The sequence below is a fragment of the Varroa destructor genome, unplaced genomic scaffold (genome assembly GCF_002443255.2).
Source record: "Varroa destructor unplaced genomic scaffold, Vdes_3.0 BEIS01000001.1, whole genome shotgun sequence".
NCBI classification, from domain to species: Eukaryota; Metazoa; Arthropoda; class Arachnida; order Mesostigmata; family Varroidae; genus Varroa; species Varroa destructor.
Window position 1 is genome coordinate 28216293 of NW_019211454.1, and position 26597 is coordinate 28242889.

The 26597-nt window shown below is 38.4% G+C and overlaps 1 protein-coding gene across 2 annotated transcripts; it reads right to left on the minus strand.

Moving 5' to 3' along the window:
* Nucleotides 1–277: 277 nt before the first annotated feature.
* Nucleotides 278–14915, minus strand: Ccn (cellular communication network factor protein Ccn). 2 transcript variants are annotated; one of them, XM_022810087.2, is made up of 4 exons: nucleotides 13509–14908; nucleotides 7858–8047; nucleotides 3809–3997; nucleotides 278–3415 (listed from the first exon to the last, which is right to left on the minus strand). In XM_022810087.2, exons 1-4 carry the CDS (start codon nucleotides 13680–13682, stop codon nucleotides 3159–3161), a joined length of 810 nt encoding a protein of 269 aa, XP_022665822.1. In that variant the 5' UTR covers nucleotides 13683–14908; the 3' UTR covers nucleotides 278–3158. The 2 variants fall into 2 exon arrangements, with proteins under 2 accessions (XP_022665822.1, XP_086832760.1); XM_086976634.1 differs by lacking the exon at nucleotides 278–3415 and adding an exon at nucleotides 3433–3526 and having other exon boundaries at nucleotides 13509–14915.
* Nucleotides 14916–26597: the final 11682 nt, after the last annotated feature.

Genomic DNA, 26597 nt, shown 5'->3' on the forward strand with positions numbered 1-26597 from the left:
TCTGTTTTTCAATTTATAATTGTACGTATTTTTTATGACACTTTACTGAAATAATGTTAAACAGGCATTGGTTATTAAACAACTGATACATAGAATTATTAATGGTGCATTAGAATTATTAGTGTTACTAGTAGCTAACCAGTGGACGCGCTGTGCTCATATTGAACTAAACTAAGTAACGCTTATATTTGCTAACTACTTTAGCGTAATTAGAAGAGTTTTATTATCTATAACGAAATGCGATCCTTGTAATAAATTAGGATATAAACAAATTAAGTTGTTTCAAAGTAAATAGCAAGAGATTTATTACAGGATAGTCCTCAAAGCAGCGGTAGCGGTCGATGTCGCATAGGTTCTTGTAACTTTTTATTAAAGTTGCGAGCCTCGAACAAGATTTATAGATCACACTGAATACGGTTTACAAGCATCATTTAGAAATAATTAAAGCTCACTAACCAACTTTAATAGTCATTCCCTAGGTGGAATAACTTCACCGGCTCATATATGCCTTAGCGTATAGGATCCGGGGGATCTCATTTGATTAACCTGTAGCTAGCATCGTAATGTTTTATACAATCGGACATTTTCTAGCCATTTTCTAAACACTCTTGTATGCATTCAGGCCATGGACAGTTTGAAACACCAACATCAGAGATGCAATTTAAAACAACTAACGCACTAGCATAAGATTAATAACCCATTGAAGCTAACGAGCTTGCCTACGATGCTTCTCAGACATAATTTCAGGTAACCTGTTACCTTCTTTACGCAAGATTATTAGCAATTCTATTCAAGCATATAATTCGTTTTACCAGCTTATATCGCCTAAAACCAATAGATTAAGCAAAAACCTTTGCTTTCTTTCCAGTCTTGCAGAGGTTCTTATAGGTACTTTGCCGTGTCTTCAAGAGTCACCTAATCCATGAGAGACTATAGCTCCAGCTGCAAACGGCAATTATACTATATAAGATTAATACATTTTGCTAAGCGACAATGTCTGCAGGTGACGCAGGGACTGCCACCAGTCACAACCCGATATAATAATGAAAATTGCGAGCTTCATGAAGAACGCGAGCTATAGTGCTTTGATTCTAACAGCTTCTACGGCTCTTTTATCAGCTGGGCGATCTGTGAAGGCTTTAGCAGCAAGCAGATATGTCAGAGCGCGCTTTGCACCTCAGATTTCTTTCAAAGGTTCTTTTAATGAACTTGGTGCACGCAAGTCAACGATGGGTTAGATTAGATACAATCTTATGATGACAGAATGCAAACAAACGGCCTGAAAACAGCTGCCCTTATTCAAACGGGGATTGAGTTTTGATGAATTATAATTCTCCCACAAATGGATTTCGCTTCTGATTACCTGCCAGCTAGCCATGCCTACTAATTAGCTGGTAAGGCCAGGAGATAGAATATGCAAACATTTCAGTTTTGGCCTGAAGCACCTTGTGTTTGTGTTTATTATAGATGCACTTTATATTATATATCTGCTGAGCCGAAACGCAGGTGGACGAAAATATGTTGAAAACTGCAAAATAATCAGGAATTCTGCTATGCTATACACGGATAAAATTCTATTTATCATATAGAAGAGTATAGAAAAAATGACTTTTTTATGGTTCGTTATATATCGAATATGTTCGGTGTCTCAGACAAATACTCTAATAGGGTACAATATATTACAAGATTATATGTTATATACTTCACGTTTCTTGCTGGTCAGTTTTCGTTTAAGCAGCTTGTGGAACATAATGTGGAAATTTACGTCATCTATTTACGGCTTGTTGTTACAGGGCGGCGTTCGAGCCGATTTGTAAACTATTCTAGCTTACAAGCAAAATTCTGATCAGGATAGAATCCTAAAACGCAATCATATATTTGTCTGCAGCAATTGAATCTCCTGGAAGTAGGAAAATACAATTCTTGTCATACTTTTCATAAGTTAATTCAATCAATGTTTTAGTTCGATGAAGTTGATTCGCGTAAATCACTAAGATTAGCAATTTTACAAGAAAATTGTTCCGAAATTAGAAGCTGTAACAAACTGAAATATGGGTAATCCAAAGCATGAACGACAGTTAAGTGTGTGTGACCGCGAAAGAACTGTCTAGGCACAGCATATCTACTGATTCCTGGACGGAGGAGATAGCTTCGTACCTAACAATTACATCGGACAATTGCATATATCAATCACAACAATGTAAACGTCTCATCACAGGACAGGGATAGGGAACACGATAAGAGCTTAAGGGCAAGTACCTATTGCAGATGCCTCAAGCTATCGGCAGTGTTCTACGCAGCGCCAATTTCATTCCAACCAAATCGTAGAACATGTCTAGCTTTAAAACGATGAATGTATTATACTTATATAGCCATTTCTAGAAGGAGACCGGATGCAAGCGCTAAACGATAAAGCGTAGTCCGGAAGGAAAAATGCCCGAAGTTTCTAACGTGTTTAACATACTACTATTATTATTTGAGTCTTATCTTACAAGAATGTTGTATTTGTACACGGTTTAAATGGTTAACATAAATGCATAATGTCGTCTTGCTAGATATAGACACAGAATATAAGTAATTAAAGATGGATAGTTTTGGCTTGTTTGAACATTTTGAATTCAATGATCAAGTAATAAAACGTCGCAGGCTACTTAGGCAATCTGATATGAATCGTTTATCATCGTATCTAGACTACATAACAAGAGCATCCCTATTTCAGGAGTATCGTCTCACAATAAACTCAATTTGTCTAAGTGACTTACAGTTGAAATAAAGCGTCCCCAACGTCTACACCGTTTACAAACGAACGTCTACAATATTTTTTTACATCCTGTCGTCCATGACATGACCAAAGAACATCTATGAATTAACAAAGTCAACGATGAAGCATCTAGATCAAATTCGAAGTTAACAGATGATAGTTGAAACAAGTAGAATAAGATGAAAAATGTATATTTATAAATAAGACGATACGAATGCGACACAAAATATAAAATTTCGTCAACCTCACGAAGAGAAAATGATCATTGTTAATAACAGTTTCGGCTACGTTTGGTGTACCACAGATATTATATGAGTTAATAAATACGATTCATGCGTCTGGCATGCCTACGTTTTTATGATCGTCTCAGTAGAAGCGTGAAGTGTCTATGTAGACCTCAATCGTCTACCAAGTGTCCATCATTAGCACCGCTGTCGGCAGTTCCTGTATGGAAGGATTTGCACGTTTTTACAATACACAGCCGCGTCTCGTTTCGCATAACACATTGTGCGTTGTGGTTAGACATCCGCCACGATACACCCTGCCCACATGGAGACGAACATTCGGTCCATTCAGTGGCCTGACGGACGCAACCCGGAATACCAATCATCTTCAGGTTGGGGTTATCGCATATCCACTCGCGACAACAGTCACCTAGTGGAAACCAACGAGTAAATACTTCAGCTGAATATCCCTGTTTATGTAGACATATTAGGCAGGCAACGTTTAGCTAGATATAGATAAGAAGGCTGGTAAGCGTGATAACTGTGAAATGAACCGCAAAAAACAATATTATCATTCAAAATGTTAATGCCACAATATCTATACGAATCTATCTTCTATATAATTATTAAGGGCTGCATCAGAAATATCTTGTTTATTAGATCTAGACCGAGTTTCATCGTTAGTTAGTACGTTTCATATAAATACATATAGTCTAACTGAGTATAGGTTGCATGGAGACATGTAGCGATGTTAAGGCATGACCTGAGCAGGATAAAGGCAAGACCCAGGTGTCGAATTATTATCGAACATATTTATGTTTACCTGGCGTAAGAAAGATAAGTCGAGCATTAAGACATTGCCCTGAAGGTCTAGTTAGCTCTCGAGCACAGAGATTCGCACATGCAATAGTTCCGTTTTGACATGAGCACTGATGCCTGCAGTCAGGATTGAAAACTGAATTGTCTTCAAAGGTCAGGCCACGTACCACACAGCCTAAACGACGTTGTGCAGCTGTAACAGTAGTAAATCGTAACTCGTCAGATTGGCCGAAAGCAACTATTCTACCAAGAAATTGGTTATTAGTATCGCTATACAGTCTATAGGTGCGGCGCTACCGGGAATTAACTGCTAAAAATTATCGAACATTTGTATATAACTATGGTTCGATTTAATGTGTGGACAGATATTAATGACAATCAACAAGTGCTTCGCTCTTCATGGATTTGCAGTACAAATGCATACAAAGAAACTCTTGTCTCTATCAGTTATCATCTAATAGAAATTTTATCTTACAAAGTTAATCTCATTTCGCTATGCTTGGGCAACGGTACGTATTCGCGCGCATGCGTACTTTGCCCATGGCTAGATACGATCAGAGTGAAAAGATGGCCACTCGTCAATGTCACTCAACATGATCAATTAGGCCAGGCCGAAAAGTGTTATCAAAAAAGTTTTCTTAATACCGAAATTCGGTGCACGACTTACAGCGGAAATTGTAATATTGCTTGCCTTTCGCATCGCTGTCGGCGGTAGTAATTCGCAGTTGTGTTTTGTGCAATACAAATTCTTCTCGAACGGATGATACCGCCCGAATATGGGTGTTAATACTTCGAGGTATAATGGTTCGCTGCATAAACTTCATAATAGTACACTTCGTATCGAAGCTACTATCTTCGTGTAGCCTGCAACACGGTCTCGTCCATCAGGTCGTAGTGTGCATGCGAGTCTTCATACGAACTAAGGAATACAGGGATTCGTTTGTATCTACGCGACGATAAAAATGGCCAACTGACTCACATGTGTCTAGGACATATTCAATGTCAACGTTTCAACAACACTGGACAACCTCTGACAATTTTCATTATTTTGCTCAGTCTATCCACAGGTAGTCTATACATTTCTTCTAGCATATTTATGTGTTCTCGTAAGACCGATACGCTTAATACGCACGCGATGATTGACGCTACCATAGCTAATTCGATCGTTCTAGGTTCGAAATGACCAAGATGGCTTGTCGATTGATTATAAATCTACGCACATAAAATGAGATCCACACTGCAGCTGTGCTATTTTTAGACAACTACTAGTTGAACGTAGACGATGTTGCGCACCTTACAATTTATATCATTATGTATGAAGCTGATAATTGCATACCTCATACCGTATTTTCTGAGCCAGTCAGTTCTATTACTGCCAATCTACTTCTGTAAATTGGATATCAGAAAATTATTAGGCATGCACACATTAAATATAACCCACATTTGAAAAAACCTCAGTTTCCGATAGAAAGGAACCTATAACGCTATACATTTCTAGCTAGGGTCCAAATAAAGGTAAAAACGTATTTATTAATGTACAAGTTATCAATAGGGGCATGGGCAAACATTTTCAGCAAAAAAGGTTCAGCTAAAGCAAAGAGAAATACAACATTGTCTCGTTTGTGGAAATTGCTTGACGAAGATGTGCAGTCTATTTATTTGCAGCTGCAAGTCTATGTCCATAATATCGGGATTCAAATGCAGTGCCGTTAGTTTGGTCATTATAGTCGAAAAAATAGTGCAGGCCTATTTTGATTTTATGCCCAATTCGACATTGCCGTAAACACAATATGTTATAACCTTCCGTCTACTAAATTAGAAAAAAAAAATAATCACATATACATATGTTAAGAGATTTAGCTGTTGCCTATAACTTGGAGATTTATTTTGATGCAAGATCAGCGCAGGTATACATCCGCCTAACTTCATCCTATAAGGCAAGCCAACTACAAATTAACCCAACGAACGACCACAATTCCGACTATTTTCTTATTTAATCCTGTTGTCCTCTTCATATCTCTTTCGCCTATCTGCTAATGCACCCCGATATTTGAAAAATATATTGACTATCTTTAGCTCAAAATGAAAGTACGTATTTTTTTTATATTGCAAAGAAATATTGCTAGACTAAACATGCGCCGTTTTGATCGATGACCTTCCGCTAATTTTCCACTAGCATTGTAATCCCTCATCATTGTAGCATTTCTGTCATTTCTGCACGAAAGAAACAAGCGATTTCTGCATCCCTCCATTTAAACTAAATGAACGCGTCTGACACGAATGAATGTGTGTTAGGGAGTTTTGAAGAGACCAAAGCAGGTGATAATTAAATAGTGGAAAATATGGGCTATAAGGCGGATGCATTTCCCACCTAAGTCTGCTAGGTAGACAGAAGTGTGGTCTGGCGTTGTCATGGTGGAAGACGACGCCTTTTCTATCCATTGGTTTCAGTCGCCTTTAGTCAATGGCCTGTAGTAATCCTTTTAGTTGCTGACAGCAGAGGTCCGAGGGAATCGTTTTGTCCTGCAACAGTAATTCAACGCACCATTCCCTTTTATTCCCGACAACTACCCTAGCCTCTCTTTCCTTTGTGTCAATCTAGCTTTGCCGCAGATCGTGAGACACACAAATTTTTTCTTACTTGCGTATTATTCTTGTAGTAAATATAATTTTTTATCACCCATGAGCAACTGCTTAGGAAATGGTTGGATTTTGTTAATTTTCTGTAGGGTTGCAAATGGAAATACGACCTGAGAAATTCTTGTGCGTCACCCGTATCGTATCCAAATACACAGCATCCTTTTGCAGCCAGCTTTGTTTAAACGCTTAGTGGTGGGTGTCTATTTCCTCGGCAATGCAACATGCTTTCTTCAGTTTTCGCAATGATTTTAACTTTTTTTTTTGTAATTGGTTGTGGAAGTTGTATGCCTCACAACGAGATTTCCTTGGACCGTTCTTCCGTAACACATCTCGACCACAGAGAACACATTTTTGTGGGCCGGGGCGACATCTGTGCTTTTATCGAAACAAAGTTGTAAGATACAGCGAATTTTCGTTGAAATTTCACTCACCTTAAGGACGCTATAGGTCTGAATATAAACATGCTAACAGTACATCTTCTATGATCAAATCTGAGCTTTCAAATCATATTAATGCCGACCCAATACAACTCATATTACCTGTATGTGACTCTGAAGCCTTATAGTTAAAAAAAACGATGAACATTTTTCGACTAATATATATATATATATATATATTAGGTTAGATATAATATAAAATACGAGATTCGACATGAGGGAAAGACCGATAAACTCAACGTTTAGTGTTTTAACTATTTATCTTGAAAAAGGCTACGCAAACAGTAACAACGCTGGAGCTTCCTAAACTATGGCATCCAACCTCAGTCGCTAGCAACGCCCAGCGTCTCCTTTACATCGCTTCGAACATCCACTAAATGAATCGCTTCTCTAATTTCGGTGGCGCATGGCATAACTATCAAACCAGACAAATTGTAACCAGTATTGCTATTATCATATAAGACTTGCGTATTTGGGCTTGAACTTCATGGACGCCGAGAGTTTGAAGGGGTTAAGTGCCGGGCTTTAAAGACTAAAAATCCTACTCTATCGCTCCAGGCTACTTGGTACTATACTATCGAAGTAATTACAAGATCAGGAAAAAAAAAAAAAAAGTCAAAAAAATTGTACCGTTCTAATGGACGTTACTCTGCCCAATACTCTTTCGCATTCTTGAGTTAGATCTCTAGCAAGGTTAATAATTACCTGTTTTCTATATTCTGCTCTATCTGCCTGACTAATTCCTCACCGGATTCTTTTACCTATTTCCCATCGGCTTCGCCATTGTATGCCACACACCGATCAGAAATTTACTGCATCTGGAAAGACTTAGTTACACACAGGGAGTTGCACGCCGTATTTTGGACAACAGGAGAAATTAGATTTCAATATTGTTGGTCAGAAATATTTCGATACTTTGCGCACTCAAGAGTAAGAGCAAGTTTCTAGGACCAGACAGTTTCCTTAAGGTACGTACCGCGACATATACCGTGGTCACATACGAGCTTTCTTCGAGGATCGCAAACGTACACGTCATCGCATTGTTCACCGTGTTGACGAGTACACATATCGCAGCAACGACAGCCGTCTTTGGCTTTGGTAACTCCATGCTGACACGTAACACTCCGTTCGGGACAGTTACATGGGTAGCGGCAACCAGGAGGGCGCTGTAAAACAAACATGACACGAACGGATAAACGGCATCAATAAATTGTATAAGAATGCCCTTCCAAATACGCTCTACAATTATAATATTTTTACCTATCTCCTACTATACTCCTATTATTCCATTTCCTATTATTCCTACTCCTATTATTACCTACTTCGAACTATCGAGTCAAACAAACATTACAAGGCATACAGGCGCTCTTAGCATGCTGACTTACAGAAAAATGCTTAACAGCATCTTCCTGTACGTCGAATTCTAAATGCCGTTGAGATTGGTCGCAAGTCTATATAGATTCATTAGACGTAGGCAAAAAACAGACTTAACTAACGTAGATTTAGTAAATACCGATCAAAACTGAGATGCGTTTGTTAGATTTCAGCCTATGGTCGACTTGAACCACAACTATCGCAAGCCGACTGAATTTACGAAAAATTTCCGAAGGGGCAATTGATAACTTGCCAGTTCACGTTTTGGTCCGGCAACAAGGTCTATACGAAGGTCAAGGCCGAGGCCGACGACTATTGACTATTGTTTCATGCCTAGCATTGATGTTCATTCAGTATCGCCCGATCGACCGAAATTGCAGCTCCAACAATCTAAACCGCTCAATAGTCATTCTTAAAATACACAAAAAACTTTTAAGAGTAATTGTGCGTTGAACGATATTGGTAAGTATAAACCCGTGCGAAAAGGCTCGAGTACACTACATGTAAAAAAAAAACTCCCGTAGATTTAAAGGCTGGACTGGCAGCAGTTGGAAAAACTCAAAAAGTGCAAGTAGTCGAAATGGCCAAAAGGTTAAAAGGCGCCCAAAACTTTTGAAAAGACTAAACGTTATGGCTTATCGGGACATTATGTCTCGCAGTTATTGTTTGTGTTTCAACACGGACGTTAATTTTTGTAGAAAAAATCCAAGTATATTAAAAATGGCTTTTTAAATAATTCTGATAAATTTTCGAGCTTCTTAAACCCTGCTAAAGGTCTTCTGGCTTGTCTCGTGAACATTTTTTCTCGTGAACAAGAAGCCTTTTAAAAGCCGACAGTGACGTAGACGGCCAAAAACTACGGTCTTGATCTTGGTGGAGGGTTTATCCAGCGAGAAGAGATTTATAATAGCTGGTTTTTGCCCATATTACAAAAACGGCGTACTGTCACCCGCTATAATAAGTTCGCTACCTTGTTCTAGAAGAAACTGGCCCTCTCCTGCCACTAAACATAGCATATAAACATATGCCCGCTGCAGTAGACAGCCCATCAAAGTTCAACCGGATTTAGACGCAACACCCTGCACAAGCCAAATATATCGCAAGTTAGACGAACCCATTTTTCTTTCAATTCTGACCTCTGTAAATTTAAAAGATTATGTGAAAAATGGAATTGAAAACAATTATACTTGTACATTAGCATTAACATTCGTACATGGGTCAGGGGACCGGTTCGGTAATGCCAAAAGCAACTTGATTCGCTCTGGTTTGTTCTTTGATACGCAGGGTCCCATATCGGATCATTAAATATCTAAAAGTTGATCTCATTGATTTTTTGATTGGTTATGAAATCGCTTTAACCTGACTTGAAAAGTATCGTAAGAAAACTTACGAGTTAGATTAAGGAAGCCATCGTAGTCAAATGTTTTATTTTAAGACGAGCTGAGGTTATTGATTCAACTATTGAAATAATGTTTCATGAGACAAAATAACCAGAGACACGACTTATGCATTATTTGCGACTATTTGCCTAAATGAATATAAATATTAATACTTTGGCCTTAATAGTCCTTTCGCTCCGGGGATATTATTCAACTATCCATCCTTTCAGAGTTTCCCAAAGGAATAATTTTGATTGTATTTTTTAAATTACCCAGAAGTACCCAGACAACAAACCATATATTGCAATTTTTCTATAATAAAGTAAGCGAAGCTCACGTTTAGTTTTGACCGAATAAGACTGAAAAAAGAAGGGGATTATCATCTATAGTTTATGAATTTTATGGAATCGTATATTATAAGCTTTGGTGTTTATGAAATCCTTCAGGGGTCAACTTTATGCGTTCGTAAAAGCATCGCTACCGATGTAAAGATAGTGACGAGGTAAAAGAAAAAATATCAATTTATTTACTTAGAAAACTGAAATAAAGGTACAAAAGGTGGTACGATTTTTTTCGGTAAACATTCTTGCCTCGTTGGTTTCAGTTTATATATCCTAATAGAAAAATTAAAGAAAATTCAAAACGAACTATTTGGGAAAAGGATTTTAATCTTTGCTTACCTAATGAGTTCCATTTGTAATAAAATTATAGGAGAAACGAGCGATGGGCGTTGTTCGTAACGTGATTATAATAACGACATCGCTCAAAAAGCGGTGTCATTATTATAACCAGAAACGGTTCATCCTGTGGGTGGTATTGACTTATTACCAGTTACATTTATTTAATGTTATTGCAAAAAAATAGGTAACAATATGTCTGTATGCTTACACTGTTTTTCGGAACATCGTTAGGGATTCCGTTTAGGAACCTTCCTCTTCAAAAAAGGACTTAAGGCAAGCAGTACTCTACGAAGGTACACATAAAGCTCTGCTTGACAAGGCCACAATGTATGCCCAATGAAACCGTTAATTTTGAACTACGTTGCGCATTAGAGAATAATAGTAATAATAATAGAGCTTATGCTGATACGTTTTAATTCTGCAGATTCAAAAAAACGGCAAATCTATTCGACTGAATTAAGTCGCCCCTGACTGGAGAATAGTTTGCTCTTATTAAGGGCAATCAACCCGCTGCTTAGCGCGAATGTCTATAAAATTTATTTATAATAAATATTTCTAGTTTTAGTCTACACGTGATAGGAGAATGTTAGAACAGAGGTAACCTGAACTGATTAAAAGTTTACAGTTGGAAAAATATAGGTTAGACATTTATTTGAACTTAGCTTATCTAAGCAGAGATTTTTTTCTCCTATTTAGGGTATATCTGCGCTACTCAATTAAACGTCAGTTCGTACCCTAACCTGCATAGGCCTTTACAAGATCACTAACAAGGAAATAATATGATGTAATTGGGCTAGTTTTGTTCGTGCATGCGGCGGGCTGTGTGCCATATAAAGAAATAGTTTGTATTACCTCAGATGGCTGAACTGAATGACTACTTTTCAAATTGTTTTTTCTAACTGTGCAACGGTCCTTAAGTGTGTTATTTTGAAAAAAAAATATTATTAAATATATTAAATGCTCCAGTATTAACACTATGTCGGACATAAGCAATGTTAGGAAAGGTGGATTGGTCGCGGGAAGTACTGCATCATAGAGAAACACGTTTCACAAGTCTGTCCTTTTTGCAAATGGCATCTATATATGGACACAATATGTCAGTCTGGTAGTGATGAAAAAGCCATATGATCTTAAGTATTTAGACCAGTATTGCGCCGAAACACAGTTTACTGCTACAGAGACAGTTTTAGCCACGCTAACATTTTCCTCTGCCTCTTGATCGTAACTCATAAACTTTTGCAGATACCTACTTTAAAAACAGCTTGCTTATTTGAGCAATACAATCTGTTGTCTTCATCCAGTGTCTCAGTTCTGTTTATCCCAAACATGACGAGAGGCAATCAATGACTTATTGTATTTCTAGCGTACCTTTGATATTTTACATCTGTTTATACATTTTCAGGTTACTAGCGTATACTATATGTATAGCGCCTAGTTAGTAAAGCTTTCGTTGTTTCACGTAAAAGTCGCATATAGGACAGGGCCTAGACGTAAAGTCCGAGACATTCCGATCGACTGCGGCCATACCGGAACATACACAGTCATCGAATCACCGATTATCTTATGGTAATAAGGGTAACATGGCGACAAAATGCTCAAAAATCAGTTCTTTTCTGGCAATTTTCTGGCATCTGAGCAGTTTTTCTGCTAGTTTAGTTACCTACTGCTGTAAGGCTGATTACCCCATGTAAGGCATACATAAACGTGCACGAGAATTCATCGCTGATGACACAGTCGTCAACAATGTGAAACTTCACGAACATATTTCAAGATATTTTACATATCTTTGTGTATATATACAGATAAGCTTATCCAAACTACGAAATTCCTAGGCTCCGGCCACTCGCGACTTTTATAACGGAAGTTCATAATATTAAACGCCGTTTGTCGCAAACGGATGTATATGCACCTGAAAGTATCTCTGATTATATAATGTTTCTCTTAATTCGCCCAAACACAAGTGCTCTACTCAGAGATAATTTTTTATTCTATAAGCATTATCGAATATTAGCAACAAATTTCAAAGCTAAAATGTCGACTTGTTTTACAATCTACCATGATTTTTCCCACCAGACTTCTACAAAGCAATATCGTCAATGTTAAATTGGCAGCAAAATCGGATGAACGTTTACTATATATATATATATATATATATATTATTACCTACACACGTTTCCCGATATTAAGGAACCACTATACTACCGTGGTGGTCGGAAACAGGCTCAGACAAACATTACGCTTCTCAATTATCTTAAAATTAAATCGTGTTTGCTGCGGTACAACAGTAAACGTTAGTTTGTTTTGAACGCAAACCTCTATCTCGCTTAATTAGAGATAAATAATTTTATAAAGATGACGATAAAAAAAATAATACGCTTTAAAAAGTAATACGCTTTAACAGGATCGTTGAAATTAAAGACACGGCCATTACATAAACGATTTATTTAAAAGCATCATGCTTTCAATTAAAAAAAAAAGAATGAAAAAAAGAAGAATTAAAAAGAATGGTATAGGAAAACAAGCAATCGGTAGTGGTGAGGCTTGTTCTCTGAAATGAAGTGCCATCAAGATGAAGATAGGACAGATATAATATGATAAATCGTGTAAATCGAACTGTATCTCAGGGAAATCAAGCTAACAAAGGTAATAGTATAAAGGTGACTACAATATATGAAGTGCTTAGATAAACGAAGCACAGCCATTGCATAGATTTTTTTCTGTCTGATTTTTTTCAGGTATTTTTTTCTGTCATGATGCTTGTTCTGAAACTTCCTGTAAGTATCTTTGGTCTTTTTCTTTGAGTAATGTCAGGATATTTCTAGGAAACCCCATATATCGACAGATTTTGAATATAGTACCTTAGTACACTTTAGTATACCTTAGTAGGCGATAGTACTAACAGAAAATAGTTGCGGTATATATACACAAACTTTTCAACCTTTTTCAACTTAACAACTTTCAACCTTTATAAGGTTTACATTTTTCAAATATCCTGTTTTGAGTTCAAGCGGGATATTTCTACAAATAATAGATATTTTGTGGAAACAACAAAACAAGGCAATAGGCTACGTCTAAATCACCTAGGGGGACAGAAGACGGTCGGGTTCGAAACGTATGTTTTTATAAAAATCGAACTAGATATGCTGATTTCGCAGAAAAAAAAATAAGCCAGCTTGTAGTAAAGAATAACTTACCCGCCGCTCCTCAAAAGGACTTCTGTTGACAGTGATGTTCATCTTTCCAGTGGCAATAACAAAGGTACCTCTGGATGGCTCCTGGTTAGGACTGGGCAGAAGATCCCACTGGGCTAAACACAATCGGCCCAGTTCGAGACCGGCCATAAACTGAAGAACTAGCTCCGACCGCATCTTCTCAAGGAAACAGCAGGCTACTAACTGGGCTCTAAATTTTTTCCTACAATATTTTCAGTTCAATCGTCTACGTCCATCTCTTCGATCCTCCACACAGAAACTTATCATAAAGATGCTGATTCCTTGGTTCAATTGTAGTTTAAGAGGTCACACGAGTTCCTATTAGGTTATGACCACAACCAGTTCTATTAAGGCACTTGAATGTTATTTAATAGTATCCGTACACACACGATTTACAAGTATCTGCTCTGAATATTCGTCATACAGAATTAGAAAGCCACTATCAACCTGTCGAGTATTGCACTCAAGTCATTAGAGAACGATAGATAGAGCACTTTTTTAATGTTTTGGCTGGTCTAGGAAGCACTCGGTGGCTCATTAGTTGATGGTGGTAACATGAAATTGCCTCGTTTTGCTAAAAATCAATTTCTTTCCGTTTTGAAAGATAGAATAAAGTAACTCGCTGGAACATTCTCATTACACCAGAACCGTAATACACCACTCAACACTCAACAGATACATACATACAACTACCTGGGTGGAAGTACTTGTTGATGAGTGATTTGGGCATCGCTATAGATTTCACATCGGGGACATCTAGATGAATTACGTTAGATAGACGAAGTATATAATCAAGTAAGCTGCTCGCCCCCAGCGTTAAAATAAATAGTCCCCGTTTTATATCCGATATTAGCTAAAGATAGAAGCAATTGAAGAATTGTCAATGTGCCGATAGTTTCTGCATCGTTATTACAGAAGAGCTTCAAGGCACCATGCAGCTGTTTTCCTGAGCGACTTGTTTGACGCAGAGCAAATGATCAACGATCGTGCAGGTACATTGAGATTGGTCGATCTAGATTCCCATAGCAGATCCACGGTCTGCGAGCGGGCGATAACCAGCATGTCAGGAATCGATCGATACGCGCCGTTAGTCAATGATAGTGAGTTCCATTGGTCTCTTCCTAATTAGCTGTCGCATAGACGAGTGAGCAACTGACCTGGTAGTCAGACAAAAGCTTCCGATGTTCCGCAAGCGTGGCCAGATAATCGCAGCGGTACAATAACGATGGACTCACGGCACGTTTGAGGCGATGACGCATACAAACCCCACTTAGTGGCGTATCTATTCCATTTCTGGGATCCTTGTGAAATCAATGCCTGTTCCTTTAAAGACAACTTATAATTGATAAGGACATACTAACCAAACCCTTTCCATTAAAGCAAATATGAGGTAGAATTACTTTGTGTACTACTGGTTGTTGTTTCTGCTCACTAAAATAAACACGAACCTAGTAGTGGAGATGCGCACTAATACACATACAAGCAAGCAGGAATCATCCCATTTATAACATCCGCGATCAAAGCTTAGGTATTTGCTTACGCTTTGGGCTTCTCATAGATTAAATTGAGGTAGGCTACCGCCGAAAATTGTTTTATGGGTTTGCGCCTCCAAACGAGTTACGGTGCCCAAGTGAACGCCCTTCCTCGCATCATTTGCACGCAGCGCCCTCATTGGTAATTTATTTAGGGAGAGGGAAGGCATTTATTAGGTAAGTAAGAGAGAAGAGCCGTTTGCGGTTGTTAGAGAGCGGTAAGCTACTTTCGAAAAACCACCTGCTGCCGTAAGCTTGTGGGTCCCTATGCAAGACGCGTCATACGCGTATTGCATATATGTTATAGTGGAATATGGCAAACCAATAGAATTTTCTTGTGTGTAATCTTGAGTCTTCCGTCGCTTGATCAATCATTTCGTATAGCAGTACAAAGTTTCATTAGAACCTTGACACTGTTTATTAGAAATATGCCATGTTTATACATACGACGACAGCGACAAAGGAGCACGACACACCAGTTATTTCGGCAGGCTACTTACTTTATATGCCGCATAAGTAAAAAAGTGCGCGTTTATATGGATATGGTCGCAGGTTCGTCAAATAGATACGACTATACTTAAAAAAAAGCATGAGATATTTTTATGAAATGAAGACAATTACTTTGGGTTGACAACAATATGCAGAGCTGAATCTTATTTCATTAGAATTTCTCTATTTATCTCCAAACAATGTTTTGCTGATCGGGGAACGTTTCGACTGTATGAACAACTTTCGTTCCATCAATTTGAACTTTTTTCTGTCTACTACTGTGATACATATAAAATTGCATATAAATAAACGCCTTTCGTCTTTCCAGCTGGCACTGCCATTAAGCGTGCCAGATTATGATCCTTATTTAGGTAAAATATTTAACCGTCTAAAAGATCTATGTTAAAATTCAATATGGTACTCTAACTTATACATCAAACCATATACTTCTGGATCAGAGATTCAATAAAAAAAAAAACTTCTGCTACCAGAATCGATTTTGCAAACATTAACTGTTAGATGAAATTAGATCAAATCGTATTCAAGTTCATCCTATAGATTTGGGACGCATGTGGACGGGGACACGTTAGATTTGCGGTGTCGGTGGGCCAATGCTGATTCCGAAGATAATCAGTCAGTAGCGATGCATGGTGACAGTGGGATACGCAGTCACGCTCAAATTAACAACCTAAATAAAAACTGCTACCTTATTTGTCCCTTTATTTATGTAAAAACAGAGCACTCTATAAATCGACTGGCAGCGTCCGAATAAAAAAATCCTAATCTAACTTATTAAGAGATTTAGCGGAGTGTTTCTTATGAGGTTAATTTACAATTAAGATGTATAGATCTTCAAGTGTCGCATTATACCTGCCCTAGATTACTTTCTTTATAGTAAAGGGTATTCCCATAGATTTAGCACATTAACGGTAGAATTCGAATGGCCCTAATCGTGAGGCAAGGCCACGAAAAATAGATAGCGTCGCGCTCACTAACGTTAAAGTCGATAGCAAAGCTGATACATCCTTGGCTGTCTATTGAATTTGAGAAAAAAAAAATATACATATATATTGTTCCTTACAAATACGCATTAATCCTATTATATATTTTTCCTCAAGCCGTATAATTATCTTTGTTCTCTTATATATATATATATATATATATTTTTTTTTTTTTTCAGCCATTCGGTTCTATTTATTTTTCATAATAATTTGCAAAAAAAATATTGCTCAAAGCTGTATGATGACCGAACAAGAAATTGACCTATGAATTCGTTCCACCCCTTTGTTCGTGTTTTTTATAGTGACATTGCTTTTACACGATCATGTTCTACGGTTCTGTTATAAATTCAAAATATTTGCTAAGTTACACATTACTAAACAACCATTTCTTTTAAATCAATTAGGCACATGAGAAGTTAATGCTTAGAAAACATCTTAGATCCGATATTTTATAGAAGTAGTTTACTCAGAAGAGTGCTAAGTTTACTAGCTGTGTCCAGACCAAATTCGATAAAATGATTGAATTTACTTGAGAAACTAACTGAAATTATTCTTGGTTTCTTTTTTTTTTTGTTTGTTTGTTTCCGATGGTAATATTTACAATACTGTAAATACTTGCAAGTCCTTAATGCTAGGCCTTTCCTTAGTTCACGCACTCCTGATAATAACCCTATAAGTAAACAGCTGTAAAAACTTGTTCTTGGCGGTTCATGACGGTATGGCGGTTCGCTCGCTCCTTTATAAGCGATCGTAGTGGACACGAATAAAAGCACCATACAATAGAAACCTGGAGTGTACAGTCCTTGATAGTGTATGTAGAAAATGTCAATTAAAGTTTCATGCCTTGCTCATTATGGCACTTTTAACATCATCAACAGAGTTCAATGTAACTATCAGAGACCTTCTACCGATATGGTACTTGCTACAATGCTATTGAAAAATTCCATCTGATTCGATTGGGAAAGCACTTTCTTTTTAGTGTAGACTTTTTAGTATCTGCTTAACTTAATGGCTAAAATTTGTGTACATATTATTAATTTTAGCGATCGTTCTACAATGTGATAGCACGCATTTTTTTTTTTCGCATACGTTTGAATCAGCTCTATTACTTGGACGCCTGATATATTTGTATGACTGCTAATCATCAATCGCTTCAAATTTTGCAATGTTTATTCGTATATATAGTCGTATGGACTACACAAAATGATGTTGCTGACTTAACCTCATCATGTTTCCATAATGCCCGCTCAATAGATGTCGCTAGTAAGCTATTTTTGAAGCCTATCAGACATGGCCGCTTTCTCTCTAGCTTTGTGCGGGGTGACCTTCTCCGGGGCTTTCTCTTTGGGTGACTTTCTCTTTTTCCGGGGTGATAAATTGACGAAGTTAAATGAGTAACAAAGCAGGGTTAAGGATGCAAGAATGACAGTGAAAAAGAAAAAAACTAGGAGTCCAAAATAATCCATCGATCGAAACATTGTTCAACTCGTTCCCGCACACTGTGTTGCTCTAGTGCGTACACCCGGCGCTTTGAGTCCCATTGACTCCTTTTAGGGAGCGGCTATTACACTGCGGGCAGTGTACATTGTCCACACAACAGGGTTTCGTCAACGCATCCAGAATAGCTCACCAGTCTTCCCCCGTTCCCGTCTACCCTCGAAAAAAAGAAAATTAAGAAAAAAAAAAGTAAAGTTTCCACCTTCTTAGCCTTCCTCGTGCCCCACTAACCTGGTGGTATCAATTTTTAACAAGTGTGACACACCGGCGAGGTTTCGTTGTAGGCTCGGTATGCGAAAGCAGAAGTAGTTTTCGCTCTGGCCGCCGTTAGCGGCCTTTCGCACATTTTGTTATTAGTTCCCCCGCTATGATTATCGTTGCTATAGGTGCAGCTGTTGAGGTTACAGTGACAGGTCTGTCGATAATTGTAGGAGGCCCCGGAATGGAGAATTACGTTAGAAGGGTAGCAGACTTTCCGAAACGGCTTTTCCCCCCTTCCGCGAATGGAACACGGTAGCAACGTGACAGCAGCACGACACTTGGACTGACGCCGTGCTCTCGTGGTCACGCGATGATATGGCAGAGGCAGAGGTACCGCCCATCTGCTTTTTAGTGAAACCTTTACGACGGACTAAGCTACTATCATGTGTGGCAAAATATGCCCGGTGTTAAAACCATTACTTTTTCTATGCTCGGAGAGCCCTCTCTCGAAATATACAATGTATTATGTAACCGAATTTTACATTGGTATAAAAAGAGCTGTGTTTTAACAACGGCTTTGTATACACACGGCACACTTACGGCCAGTTGGTAGTACTTACAGAAAGCGCAACCATGGTCATACTCACAGTTGGCTTTTATCTTATATGAAGAGCTTAATCTATCAATAAGTAATCGTTGGTGCTATTTACGCAATCTTTCAATAGGGTTTAGTTCGAGCAAATAATATTATATCTGCCATTATGAAGACCTTATATTTTCCACGATGACGAATAAAACAAAATATGTACTCATAGCAGTTGCATTTGTATTTTAGAATACGAGCTGCTGGAGCGAACCTGAAGGTTAACTTCTAGAGGTTCCATTACGATTGGTCAATGTCATTTTTATACCCAGTAATTAAATGATGTTTCTGCACAGTTACCACAAGCCATCAAACGCTGGTGCCGATGCACTTCATACATTTTACATAATGGTGCAGTCAGCAGTTCGAAGTCTGGCGGGCCTTGCGTAAACCTAGCAGGCTGTACTATAATCGATTTCCGCCTGCGCCTGCTCACCACGAAACCTTTTGCCAATAGATCCTTTATGCGAGTGTATTGGAAATGTGAAGTTTTCATTAAATTATGGAGCAAGTACAATAAAGAAAAAAATAGTCCACTTGAGACCAGCGATGGTATAACAGTTGGACGCTATACGAAAATTCATCAGTGCATCAATATACGACGCCGATCGGGACTGTCAGTGAATGTTTTGCTCCCTGTTCTACACGTAGATCAATTATGTTGAAATTTTATCTATTTAAAATTCGTTAGGACAATGCAAAGATTTCAAAATCTTTCTTTTTTGCTGTTTTTTAGTTTTCTTCTTTAAAAACTCATATACTTTTATAGCCATCGCCGTATCTCAGCCAAATTTCATCTTTAGATTTGAGTCGTTTCTAACCTAATTCAGAGAAGTCTTGTGATTAGCTAGGACGTGTACAATATCCTGACGATCTCTCCTATACGGACCAACTCAAGAGGAAGAGAAAAGCGCTACTGGGAAGTTCACAAAAGTCCCACAACGATAGACTCTGAGTGAAGGACTTCGGAGAAAGTAATTTTTTAAAATTTGCAGAAAATAGGGCTGTGACAGGGTTTATCGTGTGTGCGACGCCTTCAAAGAGCACTGACCATGTAATCATACCATGCACAAGATGTTGTGTCTTACCTCCGTCTCACAAAACGTCAGTATACATTTGCTTATGTACTTAATTTTCATTATTTATTTTATACACGTTTGTCAGGCTCATATTCCTTTTCACTGCTGGCCAACAACTTTAACAAAAGACTAACTAGATAGTTTAGGGTCGACAAACCTTGACTATAAATTCGAACTTAATAGATAGGCAATAGGAGCGTTTGTTTGACTGACAGATTAATATATATATATATATATATATATGTGTTTCCTAAAATGTGTTAAGTCTCAGAATTTGCAAATTATGCCTCTTATATAGGGGCTGATCGGTAAAAAGGTGTCGCCGGCTTACAAGGACCCTTAAGCGGTTACTTTATGAAAAGTTCACTATGTAAAGATTAAACGCCCATCCTGAGTACAAAACAAAAAAGAGCTTCGAAGCAACAGCAAAGTAACCCAACAAGACCCACAAAACTAAAAAAAGCCTTTCCGCTTACACTAACAGATAGGACAAGAAAAACGCCTAATGACCTTTAATCTATGCGTTTGAATTTCGACATTGCTCGTGTGCAGTGCAGTCCCAACAAACCTTTTGTTCTAGGATGTTTTAAGTTAGATGCGTTCTTTAAAATTTTCCAGATTTTCAAAGATTACGTTATATGGTTACCCTCCTTATATCCCAGGAAGCTTGACCTAACAACATGCCGTGGTTCTTGGCCTGCAACCGTTAGGCCGCTGTTACCATGTCGTTATTAAACCCTGTTGTATATAAACAGTCTCTCTGTCTCTCTCTCTCTCTCTCGCTATATATATATATATGCACATTCGTTTTAAGAAAATTTTCCTAAAATTTGTGAGACATTTTTATATTGCTATATATAGCTAGCGCTCCCTATACTACGCCGTTAAAATTTATATGTGTTTACATAATATAAATGAAATCGCATTATCTATTTATAAAAAAAAAAACATTTGGAAAAAGAAAACTATCAAAAGTATATTCGTTTGAATAAACGCTACTATTATCACCAATATTATGAATTGTTATTAGTAAAAGAGCGCGGTCTTTCATTCTACTGAACGAACCTTTCAACGCGCTCTATACGCGCTTCGATAGCGTTCCTTGCTCCATCTTTACGGATGTCGGTATTTCGAAGTATTAGAAATGGAACTATCATATTAAGCTTTGTCCACGTTCTAGAATACAATTTTTCTACATGAGCTACGCCGTCCAGTTATTGGAAACACCACATTCTGCATAAGTACCACGTACGATTTATTCCACACCCTACAGAGTAGGTCGATGTCTTTTTAAACTGTGGATGTCATAATAAGGCCTAAGCCGCTGATTATCCTCTCTCTAGGTATGAGAGTTTCTTTGTGTGTACAAGGTTCCCGTCATTAGACAATGCAACTGCATGCATATTATTATAATACTTCATTGCCAACTCAGCACCATAATGCTCTTGAAGGCTGCTATAAACCTTTTCTACCACGGGTATCATATAATTTCAGATCATACCATTTACGAATTATGTCCTCTAAAGTTACTTTTTTGTTTTTCAGAATAACTTTGCAAAAGTGGGGTAGATTCGCCTAACATCCTTAACGTACTACGGACATTTCCATTTTGGCATTCTCCGACTCGGTGTAATATACCTGTTTCTATCGAATAAACGTGCATTCGTACAACGAATAAGCGGTTCCATCCCTTTCTCTTTGCCCTTCTCAATAGAATTGGCCAATAAGGGTTGGAGGGACTGGAATGTCCGCGCAGGGATGATGCGTAGAGGCGGGGGAGCTGCAACGAGCTTCAAGCTGCATGCAGAAGTAAATTGTACCATCTGGGTCAGCGGTTTGTCGTCACCAGCTAAAGTTGTGCACTGTAAAAGCTAAAGACGAATAAATTTATCATCGTTGTGAGTGCTTGCCCCGTTAGCTAATGGCAATAGTGCCGTTGTCGCTCTGTTAATGGCTTAACGACCCACACTGATCGCTTCTTCATAATGAAGCTACTAAAAAACAAGTGACCACACGCGCCACAACGCAAGCTTGGTTGTCTCTACTTGGCCTACGTCACATTTATGTAAGAAGATAGGGGGCGGACCGGAGGTCGCAATGAAGTCAATATAGGGTTGCGCCATATTTGTTGAAGTTCGCTTCTAGTTTTGGCCCCTTGGTAAAGGCGTTACGGCGTTTGGCGTGTGAAGTGTAGGGAGATGTGTTCCCCTACTGGTGCAGTTAACGAGTTGGGCAGCAGGCTGCTTCTGCTGCTGCCGCGGCCGCCGCCGTTAAGCATTTGCATACATTGAACTCATTAATAAGCAAAAAAATCTAAATAGATTTCTTTGCTTATATAAATACACTGAAGCCTAGCAGCGTTATTAAGGCTCGCTTAGGAAGACAAATGCAGTCCGCAGTGGCAACTAATTTAATCTCTTTTTGTTTCGATCTAGAAGATAGAAAACAACCTTTGCATAGCTACGGCACCATTGAACTTGCATAGTGGGGCTGAGTGTATAGAGGGCAGATAAATGGCACCGGCGGCAAAAAACTATGCACGTTGGGTGAAAGAATTGCAATCAATTAGCCGACGAGCGGATATTGCGGTTATCGTACCAGGGTCATGCTATTAGGTATTAATCATCATACACGAATACATGAACGAAATATAACGTGACAATAGTTTTCGTTAACAAGCGCTGCGAAAAAGGCCGTGCCTGGCTCATCCGGTCGGCTCATGTTGGTGGGCTGTCAAAAATGATCCGCCATCATTATAAAAAAAAAAGCAACCGTTATCATGTGGTCACTTCTAAATTCGTTAATTTGTTCAACAACAAAAGCGACTCCTGCTTACTTTCCGTTTATCAGCTTTACCTAACGTCTCATTCTCTGGATGAAGTTATGGGGTCTCATGCGTTTGTTCCTTTTCAGAAACGTTCATTCTGCTTAGTTACAAACGAAGAAATCAACACGCGAACTAAATGTCTCAGAACACACTGCTGTGAACGGCCGTTTACACACAATGCTCTAACCTACGGACGAGCAGAGAAGACCGATTGCTATGTATGCAAATAGTGGGCAAATATGAAAGTCATACGAACATAATTGATGATATAAATGTTAAGTAAACGTCTTTTTCACTTTATAAGAAGTCGGCACCTGTACAGGGGACCAACTATATTATCCTGGTAATATACACACCGAGTCAGCATACAAACACATGTTATTATCATTGTCCCTATTAATAAAAATGGGCCTGCATAGATGAGAAAAGTGGACAGACAGAAAAAATTTTATATTCGGTAAGTTTCGTCGGAGATTTGAGAATTGTTTTGTATCTCTTAGAATTATTTTATAGCTACTTGTACGTTTTTCTTAATAAGAGACAGAGGACATTTTATTTTAGGTTGCCGATACTCAGCAGAATTTAAAACACTTATTTCTTAGCCATTGATAGTCAGCTGGCGGATGGAAAAGAACAGAACCTTTACAGCAGGTTCTGCTACATGAGAAGCACCCGACGTTTATTCGAAAAAAGGATACTTTTCTTAAATGCAGTTATTTAACAATACCAAGCTGCCTGACTTTAGGGGCAAAACATGCGAATTATTCCATGGTGCATCGAAATTTTGTGATCTGCAACATCTTTTATGCTTCCTCCTGTTGCGAGTTGTACTATTGTGTCGATTAGTCTTCCGTATATTTGAAGTATTGGCGTGCAAAAATGGCGATTTCTCTGACAGCCAAACATGTTTCGTGACCTTTCTTAGTACTCTCGACAGTCTGACGGCGTGTCTCTAAAAATTGGTAACATTGCGTAAAAATACATATAGATAAGTTGTTTCCATTAGGTAAGTTATTAGCAAAAGACGTTGAGACAGGCTTTTAACTAGTGGCCGTTTACCTTTGGCATTCATCATTGCGTATTGATTGCTTTATTGGTCGAACATGATAGTTAGCTAAACTCTTTTCTGGTAGCGGAGACTTTACATTAGAGACCGGTAACGGCAATCAGTTCTTTTATTGACTTAGCCGTCTGCTTTGTAGGGCAAAAGGCAGAAGATAAGTCTGGATAGTAAATGTAAAAAAACGGGAAAAATGACGCTAGACTAACGCCATAAAGGAGTTCGCCTGAGGCAACAGAAAAGAGGACGTTGGCAGGTTTCGCCTGAACCAACAGGATCTTATAGTCGTCAAGACCCCGGTAGTTTTGCAGTTATCGTGTATATAGGTGTTCCCTTTTCGAGTGACTTGATTTGATTGAAAACCGCGATCTTTATGAGACTTTCCTAAGCGGGTGTGGTTAGCAGTTGTCATTGCAATGAAATTTCAGATATTTGTCACACACACACACACACAAAAACTGTGCGATAATATAAAGTGCCAGGAAAAATCTAGACTCCTCCTAGCCATTTAGAAACGCCTACTAGCTTTGACGAGGAAATAGCCAGATTTGTGCTATCTTTATATTGAAATGTAAGGTCATACTTTTTTTTTCATCCGTATTCCAGCGGAGACGTGCCAGCTAAGAAATCACTCGTTGATATCTATACTTGACTTGAGATGGCGCCACGTGAAGCCCAACGTCTAACCCTATTATACATTTACTTACATAATTAATAGCTTACTACTTTTTATCTACATTAGGCGTCATCTCAATTTTCGGTTGCGTAGTAGAGACTCCGATGTTTCTAGAGTCGCCTGGACCTCGGATCCACTAGTCTAGTATCGTGAGTTATTTGAGAAAAATTTCCTAACTTAACGGAACATATAATGGCTGTAGTAACTTAGTTAACCAATTATAAATTGTTGCTTACCTTCCCGAGAATACATTTCTGAGTCTCATTTGCGGTGTAGTTTCATAGGTATAACGGGATCCACAATAAAATTGCGTCTTATAGGCGGTTATTATTTCATATGCTAACCTGAGACGAAAGCGCACATATGTTACGAAGAAGATATAGGTGTATTAAATACTCACATAAAGCAATTGCACTTCACGTTTGGGTTAGCTAATATCTTTTCTAATTTTTTTTTTTATTTTTTCCGTAAAATAACCTACTTTGCCATCTGCGATGACCCTCTTTCAGTAGCAGATCAGTTAATTTTCGGCCGATTAAGTTCTTCACCATTGTCTATTCAGCGTAAAATGCAAAATTGAAAATCTTTCGAAGCGCCAGTGGGTTGGCTTATCAAGTTGTTTTTTTTTTTTTTTTTTATAACATAGAGCATTCTAGCGCCAAAATATACGCTAAGTCGATATAGTTTGTTACCTGCATTGATTTGAAATGATCGCCGCGTAGAAAACGGGCAATCGGTAACAGTATTGTCCCTGAATTGCACAATTTTTTTGCAGACCGTTTTTTGTTCCATTGCTTAAATGCGATGTCTTCGTGCAGTATTTTTCGAAATTACCAAGATTAAACAAGTGGCAGCAGTAATCATATTCGCTTGATCACTTGACCTACAAAAATACGCTCAATGAGGGTGGCGATGTTCTCAGCATTCGAGCGATCGTTAACGTAATGAGAGGTGGAAATAGCATCGAGCATTATGTGGGGCTCCATTCTAAATACTGCCGACCCGATCCTTGGTGGCGTCGCGCCTACTAAGAAGCACCGCAAACGTTCTCTTAGTTTACGCCACAGTGCCTAGTTCGCTACAATCGGTTCGGCCCAACCTAACGACAGGTAATTTACTTCTTCGCACTTTAAAGTGGTGCTACTAGTTTAGACAATCTGGAATCAGGACTTCTCCGTTTTGCAACTCCTTCTAAGCGTCATTGGATATGGTGCAAGAGTGACATGGTCGTAAAGGATATCGTCTCCATTTTTCTCTATTTTAGCGAGTTAAAGGTAGAATAAACATTCGTGACTCGAATTACGCTACGTATATGAGAAATCGGTAAATAAAAAAGTATATATTAGTAATGACATTAGCTATTGAACGAACATAGCCGTCAAGTATCTTATTTGTATAGAATAATTGGATCGATATATGGTAAGCACGTATTAAATATAGTAGGGGCAGAGCATATACACGGAAACCCTGTCCACAGGAGGGGACAATTTACGCATAAGATCAAATTTGCCGAAAACTTGTACCGTATAGCAGGGTTGAACCTGACCTAGGTTTGGTGAAAATCAATAGGTGCTCGATATTATCTTCGGTAATATCGAACAGGGTCGAATTTCAGTTTATTCGAATTGTCCGACAACAGGGAACACTGCCGTCATATCAGTATCGGCCGGGATGACGGCATTCTAGATGATAAAGTTTAACAAAAGAGACGACTGGTAGCGCTTATCCTGCCGCTATTTTGTACCGTGTTGTGCTCTAGTAAACTCAGCTAGCTAATAAGAAAAAGTCCAAACTAACTCATCCCGTGAGATACAAACCTGTGCTACTACATGATCGGCTCTGAGCTATGTTTGTGTTCATATTGCCCTGAAGTGTTTTCAATAGTTCGATGATGGACTTAACCGCTATAACAGAAGTAAGAGCTGTTGAAGCTAATAGGATCCAAAAGACAACGTGGTCCTACCGTGTGTGGTACGGAAAGGTGTAGTTTGCTGAGGGAGGGTCAAATGCTTAATACCTGTTGGTACGCTCCACATGGAAGGCAGGAGCTAAAAATGCCTTTGGCC

Excerpts from the sequence above, each read along its gene's own strand:
- Ccn (XM_022810087.2), bottom strand. The coding sequence starts at position 13,682 with ATGCGGTCGGAGCTAGTTCTTCAGTTTATGGCCGGTCTCGAACTGGGC. Across the intron at positions 8,048-13,508 it reads GTCCTTTTGAGGAGCGGCGG|CGCCCTCCTGGTTGCCGCTA; the intron begins GTAAGTTATTCT and ends TTTGTTTTACAG. Across the intron at positions 3,416-3,808 it reads ACTTATCTTTCTTACGCCAG|GTGACTGTTGTCGCGAGTGG; the intron begins GTAAACATAAAT and ends GGTTTCCACTAG.